The sequence below is a fragment of the Oncorhynchus gorbuscha genome, linkage group LG11, assembly GCF_021184085.1.
Source record: "Oncorhynchus gorbuscha isolate QuinsamMale2020 ecotype Even-year linkage group LG11, OgorEven_v1.0, whole genome shotgun sequence".
NCBI classification, from domain to species: Eukaryota; Metazoa; Chordata; class Actinopteri; order Salmoniformes; family Salmonidae; genus Oncorhynchus; species Oncorhynchus gorbuscha.
The window spans coordinates 23,316,881-23,337,244 of NC_060183.1; the positions used below are offsets into that span (position 1 = coordinate 23,316,881).

The 20,364-nt window shown below is 43.0% G+C and overlaps 3 protein-coding genes across 6 annotated transcripts in view; 1 reads left to right on the plus strand and 2 right to left on the minus strand.

Annotated features, from left to right (window-relative positions):
* Positions 1-6,944, minus strand: fam234a (family with sequence similarity 234 member A). 2 transcript variants are annotated; one of them, XM_046368994.1, is made up of 13 exons: positions 6,818-6,894; positions 6,670-6,728; positions 5,687-5,980; positions 5,351-5,461; positions 4,481-4,663; positions 4,021-4,145; positions 3,632-3,764; positions 3,226-3,358; positions 2,869-3,012; positions 2,032-2,113; positions 1,744-1,896; positions 1,384-1,486; positions 1-1,083 (listed from the first exon to the last, which is right to left on the minus strand). In XM_046368994.1, the coding sequence occupies exons 3-13, from the start codon at positions 5,943-5,945 to the stop codon at positions 872-874; spliced, it is 1,638 nt and encodes a 545-aa protein (XP_046224950.1). In that variant the 5' UTR covers positions 5,946-5,980; positions 6,670-6,728; positions 6,818-6,894; the 3' UTR covers positions 1-871. The 2 variants fall into 2 exon arrangements, with proteins under 2 accessions (XP_046224950.1, XP_046224951.1); XM_046368995.1 differs by lacking the exon at positions 6,670-6,728 and having other exon boundaries at positions 6,818-6,944.
* luc7l (LUC7-like (S. cerevisiae)) lies at positions 6,785-15,773 on the plus strand. Of its 3 annotated transcripts, XM_046368998.1 has the most exons (11): positions 7,116-7,181; positions 8,950-9,020; positions 10,203-10,297; positions 10,483-10,581; positions 11,759-11,869; positions 11,961-12,104; positions 12,353-12,529; positions 12,781-12,869; positions 13,050-13,088; positions 13,192-13,344; positions 13,469-15,773. In XM_046368998.1, exons 4-11 carry the CDS (start codon positions 10,486-10,488, stop codon positions 13,623-13,625), a joined length of 966 nt encoding a protein of 321 aa, XP_046224954.1. In that variant the 5' UTR covers positions 7,116-7,181; positions 8,950-9,020; positions 10,203-10,297; positions 10,483-10,485; the 3' UTR covers positions 13,626-15,773. The 3 variants fall into 3 exon arrangements, with proteins under 3 accessions (XP_046224952.1, XP_046224953.1, XP_046224954.1); XM_046368996.1 differs by lacking the exon at positions 8,950-9,020 and having other exon boundaries at positions 6,785-7,181; XM_046368997.1 differs by having other exon boundaries at positions 6,796-10,297; positions 10,463-10,581.
* LOC124048325 (epidermal growth factor receptor kinase substrate 8-like protein 1) overlaps positions 13,024-20,364 on the minus strand; it is a 15,349-nt gene continuing 8,008 nt past the window's right edge. The window contains exons 16-20 of the mRNA XM_046368992.1: positions 17,822-17,947; positions 17,500-17,662; positions 16,898-17,063; positions 16,378-16,510; positions 13,024-16,167 (exon numbers count right to left, since the gene is read on the minus strand). Of these exons, the coding sequence (XP_046224948.1) occupies positions 16,081-16,167; positions 16,378-16,510; positions 16,898-17,063; positions 17,500-17,662; positions 17,822-17,947 (675 nt within the window). The 3' untranslated portion in view covers positions 13,024-16,080. The remainder of the gene's footprint in view (positions 16,168-16,377; positions 16,511-16,897; positions 17,064-17,499; positions 17,663-17,821; positions 17,948-20,364) is intronic.

Below are 20,364 nucleotides of genomic sequence, written 5' to 3' on the forward strand. Positions count from 1 at the left end.
TCAAAAAGAAGGTTCAATATATTCATGTAAGGCAAACTATAAAACCCTCATTCCCATTCAAGATCACTTTCAAGCATTTTTTTTAAAGAGATAGGGGGGGCATAGGAATTTTCTCAAGCTTTCCCTTTCTCTTTTGCCTGATTTGAACATCAACACACAGATCACCAGAAACATTCAGCTTTCAAGGCTTGAGTCACTCATACAGGGCCTACAGCTGTCAATGTGCATTTAAATTATACCCTAATTTACACCAACTTGGAATAGTACAGTACCTGCTACTAGTTTCATCTGATTGTCATCTACCACAGTACCTCTGGCTACAATATAAGGCTATGACTTGTAATTTTATATGGAAGCAGTACCCTTAAGATATTTCCACTAACCACAGGGTTGCCCATGCAGCTCTTTGGGGCTTTTAGTGCCTCTTTTTGTTGCATAACATAAACGCTTAGTCACTTTAGCCACCTTTACAGAGGCTGAAGTTGCTACAGCAAAGGTATCTAAAAACTATCCCACACGGTAGCCTACTAGTTGTGCATAAATGAATTCAGATACAGTACCTGATAATACCATATTGCCTGGTTGGTATGCCCTGGCATTCTTCTGTGATTAGTGCAGTTATTGGTTGCATCGACCCAAAGCCAAGTCTGCCTCTACCTTGCCCATTTCCACACTAAGAGAACTGAGCTAAATGAATCTGATTGTCATGATGGGACAGTTGAAATACAAGGTCAGCAGAAGAAGGTTTAGTAGTCAGCTTTAAGGTAACCATAGCTACACAGTTGGTTGATTGTCAGCAGTAACGGTTGTCATATCTATTGTAACACAGTTTCGATATCAGCAACAATGTTGTCATGGTAACAGTGGCCTGTCACTCATCGCTGAAACGCAGTCTCTGGAAGGCCTCTTTGATGTCCTCGTTAGTGTCTTTGCTGCTTATGGAGCCCAGGCGGAGGACCCGGCTGTCGGTGACATCCTGTTTCAGTTTGCGCTTGCTAAGGTCCACAGTCCCCTCGGCCCCCTCCCCCTCGGGCCCCGTCAACATGATGTAGCAGGCGTGGCGCCCCCGCTCCAACAAAGTGGCTAGGACAGGCAGAAAACACATGGACAACAAGTCATTTAGGCTTAGAAAATAGTCATTATCCTCAAGTACAGTAGACTAGGGCTGTCTGAAAACGTTACTAGACGTCAAATCCTTGCATTCCAAGTCCTTTTCCTCTTCAATTCCTCACCTTCCTCTCAAAGCGCATTGGAGGAAAGATCCAAGGTCCCTCCTCCTCCCTGAGAGGGCGGTGCGGTAATAACGTTTTTAGACAGCTGACCTATTGAGACGGTTCACCGGTCACGCATAATGACATTGTTTCGCTCAATCGTGTAGCTCACCTTTAAACGCGATGATGTGGTCCATGACGTTGCTCTTCTCCAGGAGAACTGAGGAGTAGTGGGGATACAGCATGTAGGAGCGCCGCTCCTCACTCAAATCCCTCTGGTAGGAAAGCATTCCTTTAGAAACAGGTCAGCGTGTCTAAAGGGCACCACTATGACAAATGTGAATTGGATCGACCCGGGTTCGAACCCGGGTATTCTGCATGCCACAGGCCTGTGCTAGCCCACTGAGCTGAATCCTAGGCATTAACTCGGGAAGCTAACGCAAGCCTTCAGATTCTCAGGCTAAGGTTCCGTGAACACAGAGGGAGATGAAGATCAGTGAATGATCCGTTCTCATAGAGTCACTGTACTCACAGTAGCGTTGGCCTCGGAGGGCATCAGCCCCCAGAACATGAACACAGAGAAGGAGTTGATGGTGTTGACTGAGGCTGGCTTGGGTGAGTTGGGGCTGGCCAGTAGGTTGACCTCCCACACTGTGCCTCCAGTGTTTCCGTCCAGGATCACCACCTACAATGCACACAGAGCAGGGACAGATGTCGCATTCAATGCAAATGCAGCTAGGAGTGGAAAAACAAAAAGGGATGAAATACCAAGCAGGTAAGTTGAGTCTCTTCTATTGCTTCCAGGCTGGTCCCCACATACCCTTTTAATGCGGTTGCCAATGTCCTCCTCGATCACTATGTCGAGTGTGCCATCTTTGTTGAAGTGGCCAAAAGAAGGCTCGCTGAGGGGAGAGGAAAAATGTACAGTATCAGTCAAAAGTTTGGACACACCTACTCATTCAAGGGTTTTTCTTGATTTTCTACATTGTAGAATAATCGTGAAAACGATCAAATAACACATATGGAATCATGTAGTAACCAAAAACGTGTTAAACAAATCAAAATATATTTTATATTCTACAAAGTAGCCACCCTTTGCCTTGATGACAGCTTTGAACACTCTTGGCATTCTCTCAACCAGCTTCATGAGGTAGTCACCTGGAATGCAAGTGACTGTTAATTGAAATGCATTCCAGGTAACTACTTCATGAAGCTGGTTGAGAGAATGCCAAGCGTGTGTAAAGCTGTCATCAAGGCATCTTTGAAGAATATCAAATACATTGATTTATTTAACACTTTTTTGGTTACTACATGATTCCAAATGTGTTATTTCATAGCTTTCATGTCTTCACTATTATTCTACAATGTAGAAAATAGTAAAAATCAAGAAAAACCCTTGAATGAGTAGGTGTGTCCAAACTTTTGACTGATACTGTACTTAAAACCCTCCCAGTCAGTACATGACATTGGCCCAAATACCTGGTTATCATAGTTGTACACACACATACGAGGAATTCATAGCGTGGCAATTTATTACAAATGTTAAGGAATACGAGGTTGTTAGTCCTGATATGACCATTCAAAACTGTGTATTGAGTAAGCTACATGACAATGTTAACTAACTAATCAGTGCTTAGGGTGATGACGTTTTTTTAACCTGAGGACTGTGCTGGTGTTGACTCTCCACAGTAAGTTCAGACTGTCACCATCTATCAGCACAACACTGCCCCCAGTGACCAATAGCAGGTTGGAGGGACCCTCTGCCTTCCCTGTCCTTAACACGTATCTCAATGTCCCAGACCTGCAGGGGAAGAACGGCCGTCAAAAGGAAAGACTTCATGTTAGCATTAGCAATTCATTTCAGTCTATGGTCCAGGTTACTGAACATAAGACATGAGAAATCATAATTTAACCACTAGTTTGGTATATTGGTGTTGTGTTTTGCCCCCAAGCTGTGACATTTTGAGGCATTGTGAGAATTGTGTATTAGCGTCTAGCTGCTGCTCCATCTTACTCATAGATTGATACAAGGCCAGAGGAGTCATTGGCTTTGCGCTCCCAGTGCTTGTCCTTCTTGAGGCCTTTTTCCATGCCTGCCTTAGCCTGGGCTGCAATCCTCCACAGGGCCAGGCCATACAATCCCGAGTCTGGGGAGATGGGACAAAGGGCAGTGACAACAGTCATATAACATTACACTGACATCAATATGCTGTGGGCTGTAGCCAACTGGCCATATAGGACCCTTAAATCAATGTACTGGGATAGCTCACTGGCCATTGGACAAGGTCACATACAGTAGGACTGAAATCAATGTGTTCTATCACATAGAATGTTATGAGATCAATAGTTTGGTCAGTGAATTATTGACAACAGATCTATAAATGAGCTCACTAGCAGGCGTTGGCAAATGGCTTGCTCACCTTTCTGGAGCAGTACATAGTTGGAGCCTTTCGCTGTGGAGTGGAGGAGATGCATGGCACACTCAGCAGTGTCAAGAACCACCTCTGAGCCAATCTGTACACCAGTCTTCCCTGAGAGGATCGCCAGCTGTGTCTAGAGCGCAACGAATAACAATAGAACAAACTGTCTTGAGGTCTTCTGTTTAAAGGTACTGGCACAGAGGTTGCCCTTTCATGTGTGAAGTACACATTTTCTCATGCATTATTGTCCTGTGTTTTAAAGCAGAGGTATAAAACGGAAACAGTGAAAATCCTACAATATCGCATCCTCTAGTCTGAGCGGTCGTCATGCGGAACACAGCTGGTAAGTGCGACTAAACTGAGACATCGAGGACGCCTCTGAGGTTTACCTGCGTTGGGCTGGGCGCCACCAGAGCCACGTCGCTTACCCCGTCCCCATCCAGGTCTGAGACACTGAGGACCGGTAAGGTACTCCTCAGGTTGGGAGGCTGGAGCCGCGCCCACGTCACCACTCCTGTACAGAAATACCAAGTATTCAGAATGCACTCACAGCTACAACCCCCCTCCATCCGAAATCATGGAAGTTTTCTTCGAAGTGAGTCATGTTACAAAATAGTGGCGAGACACAGACCAAACTATCATACATTAGAGGGATAAGCAGGCACATACTTGCGATTTATGAAAGGCGTGAGGAGAGAAAGCATGACTACTTGAAGTGTGATGTTCAACCACCATTGTGGTGGAAAAGGTATGAAAACATGACTATAAGTTCCTGATCAGGTGTTGTTTGTGAGATCGTAGAGAGAGAGAGGTGAGTAAACAAGAGAGTCATGAATCGGAGTCACTCACCAGTGTATTTGTTGATGGCAGTGAGCTGGTTGGAGTGAGACAGCAGGCAGCCCCTCTCGGTTTCTCCAAGGCCGTCCAGACCACACTGGGCCCAGTGGAACTCAGGGGCCAAGGGCCGCTCCCACAGAGTCTCCCCGTTGGTCCCAGCTACCGCCGACACAAACACACAAGGTGTGTCCAGACCTGGAAGTCATACAGCACACGTGAATCTCACAGACACTGCCAAGCTACACATTTTACAACGACACAGCAGACAATATATTGTTAGAACAATTACAGTAGGAATTATTAAACAGTATCTCTGTATTGAGGGGACTTTAGCTTGTCTTCTGGGAATCTTTGGCTGGTAGCCTCTACTTTTACTGGAATCTCAATGAAACCATTCAACAAAAGCAGCTACATACTCCTCATTATTATGCTTAAATGCCCAATGCAGCCATGTTTATATTAATATCAAGTATTTCTAAGTAACAATTAAGTACCAAACTGTTATAGATTTCCATTCAAATGTGCAAAAATATTTTTTTTTTTACAAAAAACGTTCTCAGGCAAGAATTCTGATAGGACTTTCTGGGAGTGAACAGAATGTTTTATTTTTTATTTTATTTAACTAGAATGGGGATGTCACCATGGAAAGCTGAAACTCCCAACCATGCAAACCTGCTGATTAGAAGGTCCTGTATAGATTGTATTTTAAACCAGAAGCTATCAGGAAATAACAATAATATTTGTTCAACCTTTTACAGTGTTAGTTTAATCAGCTATCTACAATATAATACTTAAACACAGGGAAAACATAACTTTGACTGCAATGGGCCTTTAGCAAGACAAAGCATGAAGCATTTGCTGTAAGATCTGTATTACTAGTACCTTCAGCCAAACAACTAACGTTCTGACTGCCCTCCTGGGCCTTCAGGACAAACAACACGTCCATCACTTTGTCTTTGCTTGCATCCTCAATGGCCAGGAAATCATAGGTGGCTGTGAGAGAAAGGAAAAGAAGTAAGTTGAACCTTTTGGGTAAAGAAACAAACAGTACATATAGGGCTGTTTTCCCAGACAGTTCAAGCCTGGTCCTGTACTAAATGCTATTTTCATGGAGATTGAGACTTTTTCATCCAGTCCATAGTGGAAAACAACACAGGGTTTAAATAACTTCTTAACTGCCCTTCTCTGGTCTATTGTGTCACTGTACATCTTTCCCACCTGCTTGGGGGAAGGTGCGGTTCCAGAAGGTGAGGTATTGAGGACGGACGGGACAGGGGATGATGAAAGAGAAGGCGAAGACGATGATGAGGCAGAGGAAGAGGGAGAGGAAGAAGGCAGCCGTCCTCCAGTGGGACAACTTGGCCAGACCCAAACTCTTCTTCTTGGTCTGCGCTGGTGGTGCCGTTCCACCACCCTCAACCCCATCCTCCTCCCTCTTCAGGGGGTCGGCTTCTGTGGCATGGTCTGTTGGCTCCATTATCTCTTCAGCAATGTGTCATAGCCCGAACAGACCTAAACATAGAGAAAATGTGGTGCAAAGGACACAAACCTATAACGCCCCCTCAGCACTGACACAGTACCAAATGTATTCCTGTCTGCCTGTGGGACTGCAGCCATTTCCACACTCGCACCATCTCACTCTAAACATTTTCAAGTTTGCCTCCAGAAATTTCTGAACAAAACAATAACATTCATAACCCATGACCTTAGCTAGCAAGCTACCATGTAACAGCATGCACTGATTATATCCTGAGGTACAATGTCAGTGTTTCATTCTAGCTATACACCCGGACTCCGTTTGGGTCCTGGATTCACCACTTCCGTAAACAAGTGTCGTGGACAGATGAAACAGTAAAATAAACTTTCGCGAGAGAATTGTACTTCTGGGTAACCGAGATTAAGAATTAGCTAGCGTTATTTCGCTGCGATAATAATGCATAACATGTCAATTTAGCGAGTTCATTTCATTGAAAGCCTCGTCAAGATACCACAACTTCTGGCTTAGATTACTAGCTAGTTAACGTTAGCATAGCTAGCCATAGTAGCTACCGTTACATAACGCGTTACAGGCTCAAAACGTATTCATTGGCATTATCTCAGACTAGGCTAGTTAGCTAACTATCTAGATAGTTTCGCCATTCAATTTCGAGCCCTTAAATGTCTCATTTATCTCAAGTAGTTGATTTATTTTTGTATCTTACTTCAGAAGCTACTTCTGTCCGTGTCTTTGTTTGATCGATAACTGTCAATCCAACTTCACCTGCGTAAACAATTCACACCTTAAAGCATCTACTCGCTATCGTGAAATAGTCATTGCAATCTGGTATCATTTGAACGACCCAACCTTACCCGTTTTACGTTTCAGCTTCAATGGGGATAGGGACATCCCAAGGATCCCCGATTGCGTGCACCATCGTGAAACGAGCTATCTTGAGCTCAAGTGGCTGTGATTGGTTCGTTACCAAGCCACTCCAATTGGCCAATTCTAGCGTAGAGGAAGTATCGTCATTTCCTTAGCAAAGAAAGAAGGGGCTGACGAGATCGTTGAAGAAGCTTGTCCGAATAATAAACATATTGCATTAATAAAATAGGATACCATAGATCGTGGAACCTTCTGTTTTGTGTGAAGCTTTCAAGAATTAACCCACAGCAATGTCGGCCCAAGCTCAAATGAGAGCTTTGCTCGATCAACTAATGGGGACAGCGAGGGATGGTGAGTAGCAAAACGGCGGTGACTAGCTTGTTAGCTACGTTAGCTTGCTAGCTAAAAGATGGAGCCATTCAGATACTTTTCTACTGCTGCGTTTACACAGGCAGGCCAATTCTGATGTTTTCCACTAATTTGTCTTTTTACCAATCACATGAGATCTTTTCACATCAGATTGTTTTCAGGGCTGATATGATTGGTCAAAATACGAATTAATTCATTAGGGGGGGGGGGGGTCTGAATTTGTCTGCCTGTCTGAATTTGTCTGCCTGTCTGAACGCAGCCTCATATGTGAGCCAGTGGCTTGCATTTAGCCTTCTAGCTAGCTAGTTTACCATCTAGCTAACTAGTTTTTGTGGCGTGTTTCAGTTGGACATACCTTGAATGAATGGCGTACAAGAGGACGGCTGTGTGACATAAAAGCAGCTCAATCATGATCTGTCGCCGGCCTAGTTGTTGTTGTTTCGCGATTTAATGTTTGTATCCATAGCTAATTACGTCCACTCTGGCATTCATTGTTGATAGACCAGCTAGCTAGATAAGTAATGATCATCTGGACGACCCCCTGGGGGACCCTGAGTTTAAGTGGTCCCTGAAAAAGCGGAGTTAAAACTCATGTTATAACTAATACATTTCAATCTAATGTATTTTTACAACACAGTTCTTATGTTGTTCAGTTAGATACATAGCTTGCCAGGGTTGGGGTCAATTCCATTTCAATTCCAGTAAATTCAGGAAGTACACATTCCATTCCAATTCTCTTAAATACTTTTCAATTAGAAAAAAAATGAATTACAATTTGGTTTACTTTCTGAATTGACTGTAATTGAAACTGAATTGACCCCAACCCTGAAGCTAATTATATTTAGCAAGGCCTACATGCAGTATAGGATAACAAAGATAGCCGGCCTTGTAAATACTAAATAGTCAGTAAGGATATCTAGAGAGTCTGCAAGTCCTTGACAGGAGGTTAAAACAGTTAGTCATGCTGTGCACAGCATCTAGTATTGTGTAGCATTTGCACAAGCACCACTTCCATAGTAAATTACGTATCTGGCTACAAGGACACTAGACTTACGAAGCTTGCTGTCACATATACGGTAAATAACAGCAAGTACAGTTATTTTAACAGTAGCCTTCTGTCTTAGTGCATTCTATAGTAACAGCTTTGTGAGATATGCACCCGGCCCTTTGCTCTACCTGTATTTAGCAGCATGTGTCCCACGTTGGACGGTATCCGTAGATGGTTCTGATAAAAACGTTGTTGGCAGTGCCCAAGAAAGTACTACATCCAATTGTTTGATGCTACTTTCACCCCCTTCAATCTAATTCACGCTCTTGGATGTAATACTTTCTTGGTCACCCCTCTGCGACACAGACGGCGTCTACTGTCTACAACTTTTACGGATAAGGTCCAAAACAGGCACAGCAATATCTCTCAAACTGTCGCTATAGAATGCAATTAGTCCCGGCTTATTAATTATATGAAAATATTAATAAAGGTGTCAAATTAGGCTACAAGGATACAAACATTGAAAACATAACAGCTGCCATTTAGGAAGGATGTCATGTCTACAATGGTGACATGTAAAGTCGGATAAACTGACCTCAGTCCATGATTCTTTTTTGGGCTTAATCAGCCTAACAATGTGAGTTTGTGTCGAGTGAGTTTGTGTGTTGTGTGTGTGTGTGTGTTGAGATGAATACAAATTCTTCCCGTACATATGTTACATACAAACTGAACAATTGTGGCCCCTTTATTTTATTCATAAAGGTTCAGTGTATCTTTGCCAGCCTACATCAATCTGCAAAGGAGTTGCAGAAAAGCCTCATGTTCATCGAGCCGTGAGTCACACATGATTTTTAAAGCTGTTATGAATAATAATAATCCAAACAATTGTTTTCTTTCCGGGAAGTTGTATCTTTTTTTAGCATCACAACAATGGATATAAAATCTTGGAAGTAGTTGCAGCTTGAATTAAGACGTTGCCTGGTTGCGTTGAAAGCCACGTTTATTGTCAAGCAGAGACAATATTAGCCATCGAAAAGCTCTGCGCAGATCTTTGCAATCTTACTTGTGTATCATTCCACACTTCCTTACTACAGGTTTGAGCAAGAACTGTTCCCATTTATACTTTCCTACAGCGGGTTTAAAATTCTGCAGCTGAGGTGTTGGAGAATGCAGATGGGTACAGTATGTTGGAGCTCGCAGTGTGTATAAAGCTAACATTTTTCTTGGGTTTTCTTTCAATGTTCCATTTGTGTCAGGGACTTCGTTGGTGCCAACTATAGCCTAGGCCTGAATCTATTTTAAATGGTCTCATTTTGTTGAAGTTAGGAGATCTAGCTGACGCCGTAACAGCTGTTGCAGTGACACAGCACTGTTAAGCTGAGTGACAATGTCATGAGACCCAGGGATCGTCATGGGCCTGTCCCTGTCAATCATTAAAAACACCCATACAGTAGGCTTACAACCATTTGGCTGTTGATTTTTCTATAGGCCTATATTCTTCAGTTGAACAGGTGCTTTCACAATGCCATGACGAGAGTGTCAAGTCACAGTCTTAGCACAACCATATTCTTAATGTAGTATTGAGGCTCTGGTAAGGTAAGCCTCTAGGTTACAGCAGAAAATACAGCAAGCCTTAAGGGACACACCACTCTGGTCCCAATGCAGGCCCCATTGTTTACTGACTGGTAAACCTGGGTCTGGTTTAAGATTACCTAAGGTTCCGCTTTAAACACAAGTGTTTTTACAAAGCCACATTTTGGGATATCTTAAGACAAAGTGAATGTCGTTAAGTACTGTCCAAAGGCACACATTCTGTCACTTGACGCATTCTAGCTGAATATATCTATGTTCATTTCACCCCAATAAAGAGAATACCAAGATGCAATTGTAAAAATAAAAAAAAGTATAATCTTTGCCCCTTTACCCTAATATGGGTATAAAGCGTTGGATACCTCGCTCTAGTGGACCAATAGCTATCTGAGCTATTTCTGACTGTTGCTTTTTGCATGTTTCAGGGGACGAGACGCGGCAGAGGGTCAAGTTCACTGACGAGCGGGTCTGCAAAAGCCATCTCCTGAACTGCTGTCCCCACGACATCCTCTCTGGAACTGTAAGCAGACTAAGCACCGCGTCCTCCCATGTGATTTATTGCCGTTCAAGTCTAGTCAGTAATATTGGTTGATCGATTCTGAATATTTTAATGCAGTGACCGTAAACTACTTTCTAAAGTAGTTTGCCGCAGATTATGCGGGAACTATGCCTGTGTCTTGACTAGCTGACTGACTTAATCGACAGCGTATGGATCTGGGAGAATGTGCGAAGACCCACGACCTGGCGCTCCGGGCCGACTATGAAATCGCCTCCAAGGCGAGGGAACTCTTCTTTGAGCTTGACGTAAGTGATGTCCACAGTCAGTTCAATGAAATACAACTTCATTCATTCCTTCCGTGCCAAGTAATTTGTACTTGTTCTGTACTGAACAAAGATGTAAACGCAACATTGCAACAATTTCAAAGATTTTACTGAGTTAATTAATTTAAGGAAATCAGTCTATTGGAATAAATTTGTTATGCCCTAATCTATGGATTTCATATGACTGGGAATACAGATATGCGTCTATTGGTCAGAGATACCTTTAAAGGTAGGGGCGTAGATCAGAAACCAGTCAGTATCATTTTCCTCATGCAGCGCGGCACATCTCCTTCACATGGAGTTGTTCAGGCTGTTGATTGTGGCCTGTTGAGTGTTGTCCCACTCCTCTTCAATGGCTGTGCAAAGTTTGGGGCCATGGCAGAACTGGGACATTTTCAGCTTCCAGGAATTGTGTACAGATTCTTGCGACATGGGGCTGTGTGTTGTCATGCTGACACATGAGGTGATGATGACTGATGAATGGCACTAAAATGGGCCTCAGGATCTCGTTACGGTATCTCTGTGCATTCAAATTGCCATTGTTGTCCGTAGCTTATGCTTGTCCATACCACAACCCCACCACCACCATGGGGCACTCTGTTCGCAACGTTGGCATCAGCAAACAGCTCGCCCACACAACGCCTTACATGTGGTATGCGGTTGTGAGGCCGTTTGGACATACTCGGCTTATGGTTGAGAAATGAACATTAAATTCTCTGGCAACAGCTCTGGTGGACATTCCTGATGTCAGCATGCCAATTGCACACTCCTTCAAAACTTGAGACATCTGTGGCATTGTGTTTTGTGACAAAACTTCACATTTTAGTGGCCTTTTATTAACCCCAGCACAAAGTGCACCTGTGTAATGATCATGCTGTTTAATTAGCTTCTTGATATGCCACATCTGTCAGGTGGATGAATTATATTAGTGAAGGAGAAATGCTCACGGACAGGGACGCAAACAAATTCACGCACAAAATGAGAGAGATATGCTTTTTGTACATATGGGAACATTTCTGGGATCTTCTATTTCAGGTCAAAACTAATACTTTGCATTTTGCATTTTTTAAATTCTGATTCAGTGTTGTTCATTTTACCTGTGCACCAGTCTGTGTTCCATTGACTTGTATGGCATTGACTTTTCTGTGGTTGACTGTAGGCTGTGGATCACCTGGAGTCTTTCATTGCTGATTGCGATCGTAGAACAGAGTTGGCCAAGAAACGACTGGTGGAGACTCAGGATGAGATCAGTGCGGAGGTGGCTGCAAAGGTAAGAAAGCAAGATAAACCTTATTGTGGAATGTAATGACATGTTGTTGGAAACGTTCTAATCCAGACTGATTGTGTGTGTGACTCTCTAGGCAGAGACTGTCCACGAGCTGAACGAAGAGATCGGGAAGCTCCTGGCCAAGGCGGAGCAGCTGGGAGCCGAGGGGAACGTAGATGAAGCCCAGCTGATCCTACAGGAAGTGGAGAATGTCCGCAGCAGGAAGAGGGATGCCGAGGTGAGGGTTGTTTTCCTCACAACAAATCTAGTTTCCATTGAACTCCTCCTGACTATAAACCTGGGCTGTGTTCATCAGGGCACACCTTAGCAAAAACATTTTGCAATGGGAAATTCAAATAGCCTTCTTATTGGACAAGTTTAGGGGGAACCATCCGGTTTCACTTAATTTTCACCATAATGAACTCGACCCCATTCTTTCCGTTGCGGACTCTATTTCTTTCATATTTTCGGTTCTCTGCTTCTCAGGAGGAGTACAGAAACTCCATGCCTGCCTCCAGTTTCCAGCAGCAGAAGCTCCGTGTCTGTGAGGTATGCTCGGCCTACCTGGGTCTCCACGACAACGACCGTCGCCTGGCCGACCACTTTGGTGGGAAGCTGCACCTGGGATTCATCCAGATCAGGGAGAAACTGGAAGCCCTGAAGGTAACCTCTGAACCACCTCAGACCACCTAGGTTGCTAAATACACCTGCCGAGTTTTATTTTTCAACTGATTTCCCGTTTTGAAGATTATACAAGGATATTGTTTGGGATTAAAAGCACTGCCAACTTCTGTCTTTTCGATACCTTTGAATTTAGCAGTAAGGACTTTTTGACATTAGAATTTAATAACACAAGAAAAAATGTATGTTAAGACTTCGGCTAATGCCATTGCTCATCATTTTTTTAAAATCAGAAAACAGTCATTGACAAGCAGGAGAAGAGGAACCAGGACCGTCTCAAGAGGCGAGAAGAGCGAGAGAATGAAGAGCGGATGAAGACAAGGTGGGTACAGGACTTAACTTTTTAGAAATAATTAAATTGACATGGGCACATGGTTTATAAACATGTTGGTGGTGATGGCAGAACTTCTTTGGGGGGAAAAATATTGATTTATGTACTGTATGTGGAGGCAAATTAAGGTTTTCACAGAGGCATCTTAATTATTGTCTGTTGTTTTTATAGGACCAAATCACAGAGCAGGGAACGGAGCAGGGAACATAGGTTAGTATGGGCCCCCGGCCATCTGCTGCCATATGAACTAGATTAGATACAGTAATAAACAATGATATTGTGTATATAGAACTTTTCTGTGTCTGTGCTGCAGGTCCCGCTCTCGCGAACGTAGGAGACGGCGTTCCTCATCTCGGGAGAGGCGGCGTTCCTCCCGCTCGCGCTCCAGGGACCGGGAGAGGAGGAGACGCCACCGCAGCCGATCCTGCAGCAAGGGCCACCGCCACGAGCCCAGCACCAGACACAAGTAGGAGAGAACACACACACATACGTCATCTCATTACTCAGACATGTACACAATAATAAAAGCTCTTCTCATAATAAATGTACATTAGATGTGTGTGTAACAAGACCGTGTGGAACGGTTCCAGGTCGTCCAGGGATCGAGAGCGCTCCTCCAGAGACCATTCACGGGAGCGAAGCAGGAAGAGGGGATCCTCCGAGAGGCGGCAAGACAGCAGGGATCAGAACGGGAGGACTGACTCCCGCCGGGTGCAGGACAGGGACAGAGACACCGGGGACCTCTGAGGACTCTCGCTATCTATCCATCCTCAAAACACAACCTCCTGTTCTCTCTTTCATACCTGTCCACATATCTATAAGGACTCTCTTAACAGCAATGTCCAGAGACGTTTTGATTTGACAGATATTCCAGCCAACCCACTGTGTCCCAAATAAATAGAGCTCATATGACCACAGGTGTGTGTGTGTGTGTATCGTATATTGAGCAAATATATACAGTACCAGTCAAGTTTAGACACACCTACTCATTCAAGGGTTATTCTTTATTTTTACTATTTTCTACATTGTAGAGCATTAGTGAAGACATCAAAACTATGAAATGGCACGTATGGAATCATGTAGTAACCAAGAAAAGTGTTAAACAAATCCAAATATATTTTAAAAGTAGCCACCCTTTTGCATACTCTTGGCATTCTCTCAACCAGCTTTGAGGTAGTCACCTAGAATGCATTTCAATTAACAGGTATGCCTTTAAGTTAATTTGTTGTATTTCTTTCCTTAATACGTTTGATCCAATTAGTTGTGTTGTGGCTTTTTGACTGGTACTGTATATATTTCAAGCATTCAAATATATCGGTAGTTGTTGAATGTTGTGGGGGTGCACAAAGTCCTGCCAGCATATGTTTTAAGTGATGGCTGTTGATTGCAATTAATTTGATTTTATATACATATTCTATGAAACTATCCTAAATATACAATTTAAGTGGTAGCTATAGAAATTATAAATTAATGACCATTGAATGAACCATAAAATTAAAGAATAGAGGATTTAAATGTTTCTTTGTTTTGATACTGTTACTTTTAAACTGTCAGGATTGCTGTGCGATTGAGACACTGCTTAATCATACTTCCTGCATACTGTCCTGGGTCATGTTCATTAGGCACCAAACAGAAGAAACTGGACTGAAACAGGGAGGCGTCATCTGGATTTGTCCAATAAGAAAAGCACATTTTTGCTCTCCCTAAAAACATAGTGAAAAGTTTGCAATTAGTGTCCTAATGAACACAACTCGGCATACTGCCTTAGATTGTCTTCACTCTTCGAGGCTTCCTTCCCATCCTAGAGGCTATTTCACTATGCTGGTCGCAGTAATTTGCCAGTTAAAGTTGCAAAAAATATTTAACATACCAGTAATCATAGGTCAGATATGTGCAGAACAGATTATAAGACTGATCAACGAAGACATATAGTTGTTTGACTGGATCAGGACATTTGGAAATACAAAAGGAATTTGGTCAGTTGTGAACATTAGTTAGCTCATTTCTGTCAGCTTGTGAAATACCCTTTGCTTCTATAGTTGTGGCCTAGACTGACTAACGAGACATTTATATTTGGAGAGATTGCAGCAGTTCGAATGAATATGTCATAAGGATTTCCTCACGCTTTAGATTTTATTGTCCTTTGTGTTCAGAAATGGAGTCTTCTTTTTTTTTTTTGAGAGAGAGAATTTTACAAGTTTGTTCCAAGTTTTCATGTCATGTGAAGTCTGTATTTGTGTGTAGTAGACATGATGGACTTTGCAGGTCTCCAATGGATTGAGTAGGAAATGCTGTTTTGGATTGATAATGACTCTGTGACCCTAGAAGTCAGTTACGCTACCCAGGAAGTCAGCGATGTTACCCAGCAAGTCAGCTATGTTACCCAGCAAGTCAGCTACGTTACCCAGGTAGTCAGCTACGCTACCCAGGAAGTCAGCTATGTTACCCAGCAAGTCAGCTATGTTACCCAGCAAGTCAGCTACGTTACCCAGGTAGTCAGTTACGCTACCCAGGAAGTCAGCTATGTTACCCAGGTAGTCAGCTACGTTACCCAGGTAGTCAGCTGCGTTACCCAGGTAGTCAGCTACGTTACCCAGGTAGTCAGTTACGTTACCCTGGTTTTGGACTATGACACTTGGTGCTGGGAACAATATCCTAAGTACCTGCTTATGTTCATTTTACTTTCCAGTATTTTGATGCTGAATCCACAGCTTGTACATCTTCTGAATATGTTGGTTCATGTATGTCAGTCACTTGAAATTGGATGCAAACACATATAAAGGAATGCATAACTGTTCCTAATGGGTGCCAGCTCTAGTATTGGTTTGGTCTGTTTGTATTATTTTGCTAGAAGATGATTTTCTCTGAAGCCTGAATAAAAATCCCAAAGTTGTATTAATCTATTTACCTGAGATCATTGCTCAGGGCCTAAGTGTAATTGTACATTGGCTTAACAGAGGACAATTTATCCTAAAAAGTTTTAACCGAAGCAAGCATTTGCAACAAAAAAACAAAGCCTTGATCCAAGACTGCACAGCCTGGCTTGAAGAGCAACCATAAAATGAATATTTGCATAATGTTACATCTGACAGTTTTTGAATGTTTGTTAGATAGAATCAAGCCAGTGGTGCTGGCTTTTTTCTCTTTCAGTTGGATTCTTCCTTTTATGGGGGAGTGACACATGATGTCTGAAACGTGGGTCTTATAGTGTGCTACTCTCCAGCTTCAGATCCATCTTCATCTTCTGTTTTTCCATCACTGCCTCCAGCTCAGTGGCCTTCCGGGCGTCCTGGGAGAACAGAACTTCAAATGAGTTCAAAACATGGAAAGACGACACAACAGGGACAGTATGGATTTAAAACTGCGGACGACTGGAGTAAAACTGTTGGGAAATGTATTAGTCTTATGCGTAAGTCAACACTGAGGAACACTGCAATCGTCATAGGCTGCCTACTAAAGAATTCCAACGTGTATTAACCAACAAAAGGTGAAGCAGTACCTCCAACAGTGCTTTCTGCACAGTGAGCTGGCTGTACACTCTGGCGCCCTCATCTGGTAGGACTTGTCGTAGGTCCTCCTTGTTCAGAGAGAAGAGCAGGGCTCCTGTCAGCTTTCCCAGTAATGTCACCGTCCTAAGCAGGGGAGGCACACAGCTTGTCAGTAACCTTACTCAGACATTACCCTTCATTTACCTGTCACATTCAATCATCCACGAACAACTCAGTCATCTCTGTACAGGAACTAGACAGATTGACTTAGTCGCAAGGTTACTGAGTCCAGATCTTAAGGACTATTTCAGGTTCAACCAATTACAATTGATTTGGTAGAAATGTATTGAATATCTGTATATTGTGACAAATTCCTTTGTACAGATCAGTAAGCAATACATAAGCAGTACCTAAATCTTGGAGTTACTATAAGTCCACTATACACGAGAAGTACCCATGACCAGAATTGGTCCCTGATTGGAATGTGATCCGTTTTGAGTTTGAGGTTGTTGGGGGTCGTGTCAAACTCACGTCTCACTGAAGCCCTTCCCCCTGAGCCACTGCTCCACCTCCTCGGGGGGTGAGTTGTAGTCCAGAGGGACCAAGGTGTCCGACGAGCGAGGGATGACCAGTGGCTTGTTCAGGTTGGCCTTCCCATTGGTCAGTCTCTGGAGCAGTTCGTCATTCACCATCATGACTGAGGAGAGTTATTACAATGCGTTAAAAGTGTTTTCTTGGTCTTTGTTTGGCTTAACTTGCTAAAACAGAGCAGTCAAAAGACTTTCCTGTCATAAGAATGTAACCAAAAGGTTGCAGGTTCAAATCCCCGAGCTGACTTGGTGAAAAATCTGTCGATGTGCCCTTGAGCAAGCGCTTTAACCCTAGTTGTTCTGGATAAGAGTGTCTTCTAAATGACTAAAATGCTTTTATGTCATTTACACAGTGCAAACAAACAAACACTTTCCTCCCTCTCTCGAGGACACAGACACAAACACACATTCACATAGCAGAGCAAAGACCAAGAGCGTCTCTGTGTAGTGCAGTGCCTGAGTCTCTCCTCTGACATACACAGACACAGACAAACACACACAGTGCAGAAATATACTGTTAATCCTCTCAGTATAGTGTGATACCTTTGTCTGCGTCATCTCCGGCTGGAATGTGTTGGCTGTATTGGTTGTATGATAGTGGGCGAGGGCGGTGGTGCGCTGAGGGGCTAGGAGTCAAGGAGCTAGGGTTAAAGGCTGGAGGGCTGGGAGGAATGTGAGTCTTGGTCAGGGCAGGTGAGACCGGAGGCTGGACCAGAGCAGAGGGGAAACGAAAGAGAGAAGGAACAACATTGAAAACACTGATATGGAATATCGAATCACTGAAATTAATACCTGTACCAGTATCTGGGTGTGGGTAAAGGAACGGGTGTTGTTTGTGTGTCTTTGTATTACATTGGGCTGTTACCTTAGGTTCTCTCATGGTGACAGGGCTGTCTATGTGAGCCATTGGCTCCAGGATGTTGAATGGGACAAAGCCAACCTCGTTGAAGCGATTTCGACACTTCCACCAGCGTTTGGAAGACTCCACGACCTGACACAGTAAAGGAGAGGAGCCAATGTTTTTACAGAGATTAATTAAGGAGGAATAAAACAAGTGATATATTTAATCGTGTAGTATTACACAACTCACAATTTCCTATCTCTAGAAGTGATAGCTGTTGCCAAGGTAACAACCAGTATGTACAGTTGAAGTCGGAAGTTTACATACACTTAGGTTGGAGTCATTAAAACTAGTTTTTCAACCACTCCACAAATTTCTTGTTAACAAACTATAGTTTTGGCAAGTCGGTTAGGATATCTACTTTGTGCATGACACAAGTAATTTTTTCAATAATTGTTTAATGACAGATTATTTCACTTATAATTCACTGTGTCTCAATTCCAGTAGATCAGAAGTTTATATACACTAAGTTGACTGTGCTTCTAAGCAGCTTGGAAAATTCCAGAAAATTATGTCATGGCTTTAGAAGCTTCTGATAGGCTAATTGACATCTTTTGGGTCAATTGGAGGTGTACCTGTGGATGTATTTCAAGGCCTACATTCAAACTCAGTGCCTCTTTGCTTGACATCATGGGAAGATCAAGAGAAATCAGCCAAGACCTCAGAAAGAAAATTGTAGACCTCCACAAGTCTGGTTCATCCTTGGGAGCAATTTACAAACATCTGAAGGTACCACGTTCATCTGTACAAACAATAGTACGCAAGTATAAACAATATGGGACCACGCAGCCGTCATACCGCTTCTGGAAGGAGACGCATTCTGTCTCCTAGAGATGAACGTGCTTTGGTGAGAAAAGTGCAAATCAATCCCAGAACAACAGCAAAGGACCTTGTGAAGATGCTGGAGGAAACAGGTACAAAAGTATCTATATCCACAGTAAAACGAGTCCTATATCGACATAACCTGAAAGGCCGCTCAGCAAGGAAGAAGCCACTGCTCCAAAACTGCCATAAAAAAGCCAGACTACGGTTTGCAACTCCACATGGGGACAAAGATCATACTTTTTGGAGAAATGTCCTCTGGTCTGATGAAACAAAAATAGAACTGTTTGGCCATAATGACCATCGCTATGTATGGAGGAAAAAGGGGGAGGCTTACAAGCCGAAGAACACCATCCCAACCGTGAAGCACGGGGGTGGCAGCATCATAATAATAATAATAATAATATATGCCATTTAGCAGACGCTTTTATCCAAAGCAACTTACAGTCATGTGTGCATACATTCTACGTATGGGTGGTCCCGGGGATTGAACCCACTTCCCTGGCGTTACAAGCGCCATGCTCTACCAACTGAGCTACAGGACCACCATGTTGTGGGGGTGCTTTGCTTCAGGAGGGACTGGAGCACTTCACAATATATATGGCTTTTTCCTCTCAGGATGGACAATTATGTGGATATATTGAAGCAACATCTCAAGACATCAGTCAGGAAGTTAAAGCTTGGTCGCAAATGGGTCTTCCAAATGGACAATGACCCCAAGCATACTTCCAAAGTTGTGGCAAAATGGCTTAAGGACAACAAGGTCAAGGTATTGGAGTGGCCATCACAAAGCCCTGACCTCAATCCTATAGAAAATGTGTTGGCAGAACTGAAAAAGCATTATGTGAGGAAGGAGGCCCACAAACCTGACTCAGTTACACCAGCTCTGTCAGGAGGAATGGGCCAAAATTCACCCAACTTGTTGTGGGAAGTTTGTGGAAGGCTACCCGAAATGTTTGACCCAAATGAAACAATTTAAAGCCAATGCTACCAAATACTAATTGAGTGTATATAAACGTCTGACCCACTGGGAATGTGATGAAAGAAATCAAATATGAAATAAATCATTCTCTCTACTATTATTCTGACATTTCACATTCTTAAAATAAAGTGGTGATGCTTACTGACCTAAGACAGGGAATTTTTACTAGGATTAAATGTCAGGAATTGTGAAAAACTGAGTTTAAATGTATTTGGCCAAAGTGTATGTAAACCTCCGACTTCAGTTGTATGTAGAGTATGCCTAGAATCTGGCAAAGTGTACCTGTGCTATGCATCAATATTTATTTCCTAGTTTTTTTTAACTCTGGCATTACTAATGCTTGATTGAGGATACATTTATTTTATAACTGGATGTTGTACAGTATCACCAATACAGCCGGATTGTGTACTGGATTTTTCTAATTTACAGATGTAGGATCTTAATTTGATCACCCTGTTGCAGGAGAACTTTCCTGCAATGCAGGAAATGTCAAACGTGTAGTGTATTTGAGGCTTAAAAGGGCTTCTGATTATAATCAACATAATAATTCACATTTCCTGTTGCTGCAGGATTATTTTCCTGCTCAAGCAAACTGGCTCAAATTAACCTCCTACATCTGTACCAACCATGTGTCTTACCATTAAAAGAGCGCCAAGCCCTTGAAGACTAGCTACCAGGCGTGTGTTGTTCAAGAACGCTCCTG

Excerpts from the sequence above, each read along its gene's own strand:
- luc7l (XM_046368996.1), top strand. The coding sequence starts at position 7,121 with ATGTCGGCCCAAGCTCAAATGAGAGCTTTGCTCGATCAACTAATGGGG. Across the intron at positions 10,582-11,758 it reads AACTCTTCTTTGAGCTTGAC|GCTGTGGATCACCTGGAGTC; the intron begins GTAAGTGATGTC and ends GGTTGACTGTAG. Across the intron at positions 13,089-13,191 it reads GAACGGAGCAGGGAACATAG|GTCCCGCTCTCGCGAACGTA; the intron begins GTTAGTATGGGC and ends TCTGTGCTGCAG.
- fam234a (XM_046368995.1), bottom strand. The coding sequence starts at position 5,945 with ATGGAGCCAACAGACCATGCCACAGAAGCCGACCCCCTGAAGAGGGAG. Across the intron at positions 3,765-4,020 it reads TGGCGCCCAGCCCAACGCAG|ACACAGCTGGCGATCCTCTC; the intron begins GTAAACCTCAGA and ends GTTGCGCTCTAG. Across the intron at positions 2,114-2,868 it reads AACACCAGCACAGTCCTCAG|CGAGCCTTCTTTTGGCCACT; the intron begins GTTAAAAAAACG and ends CTCTCCCCTCAG.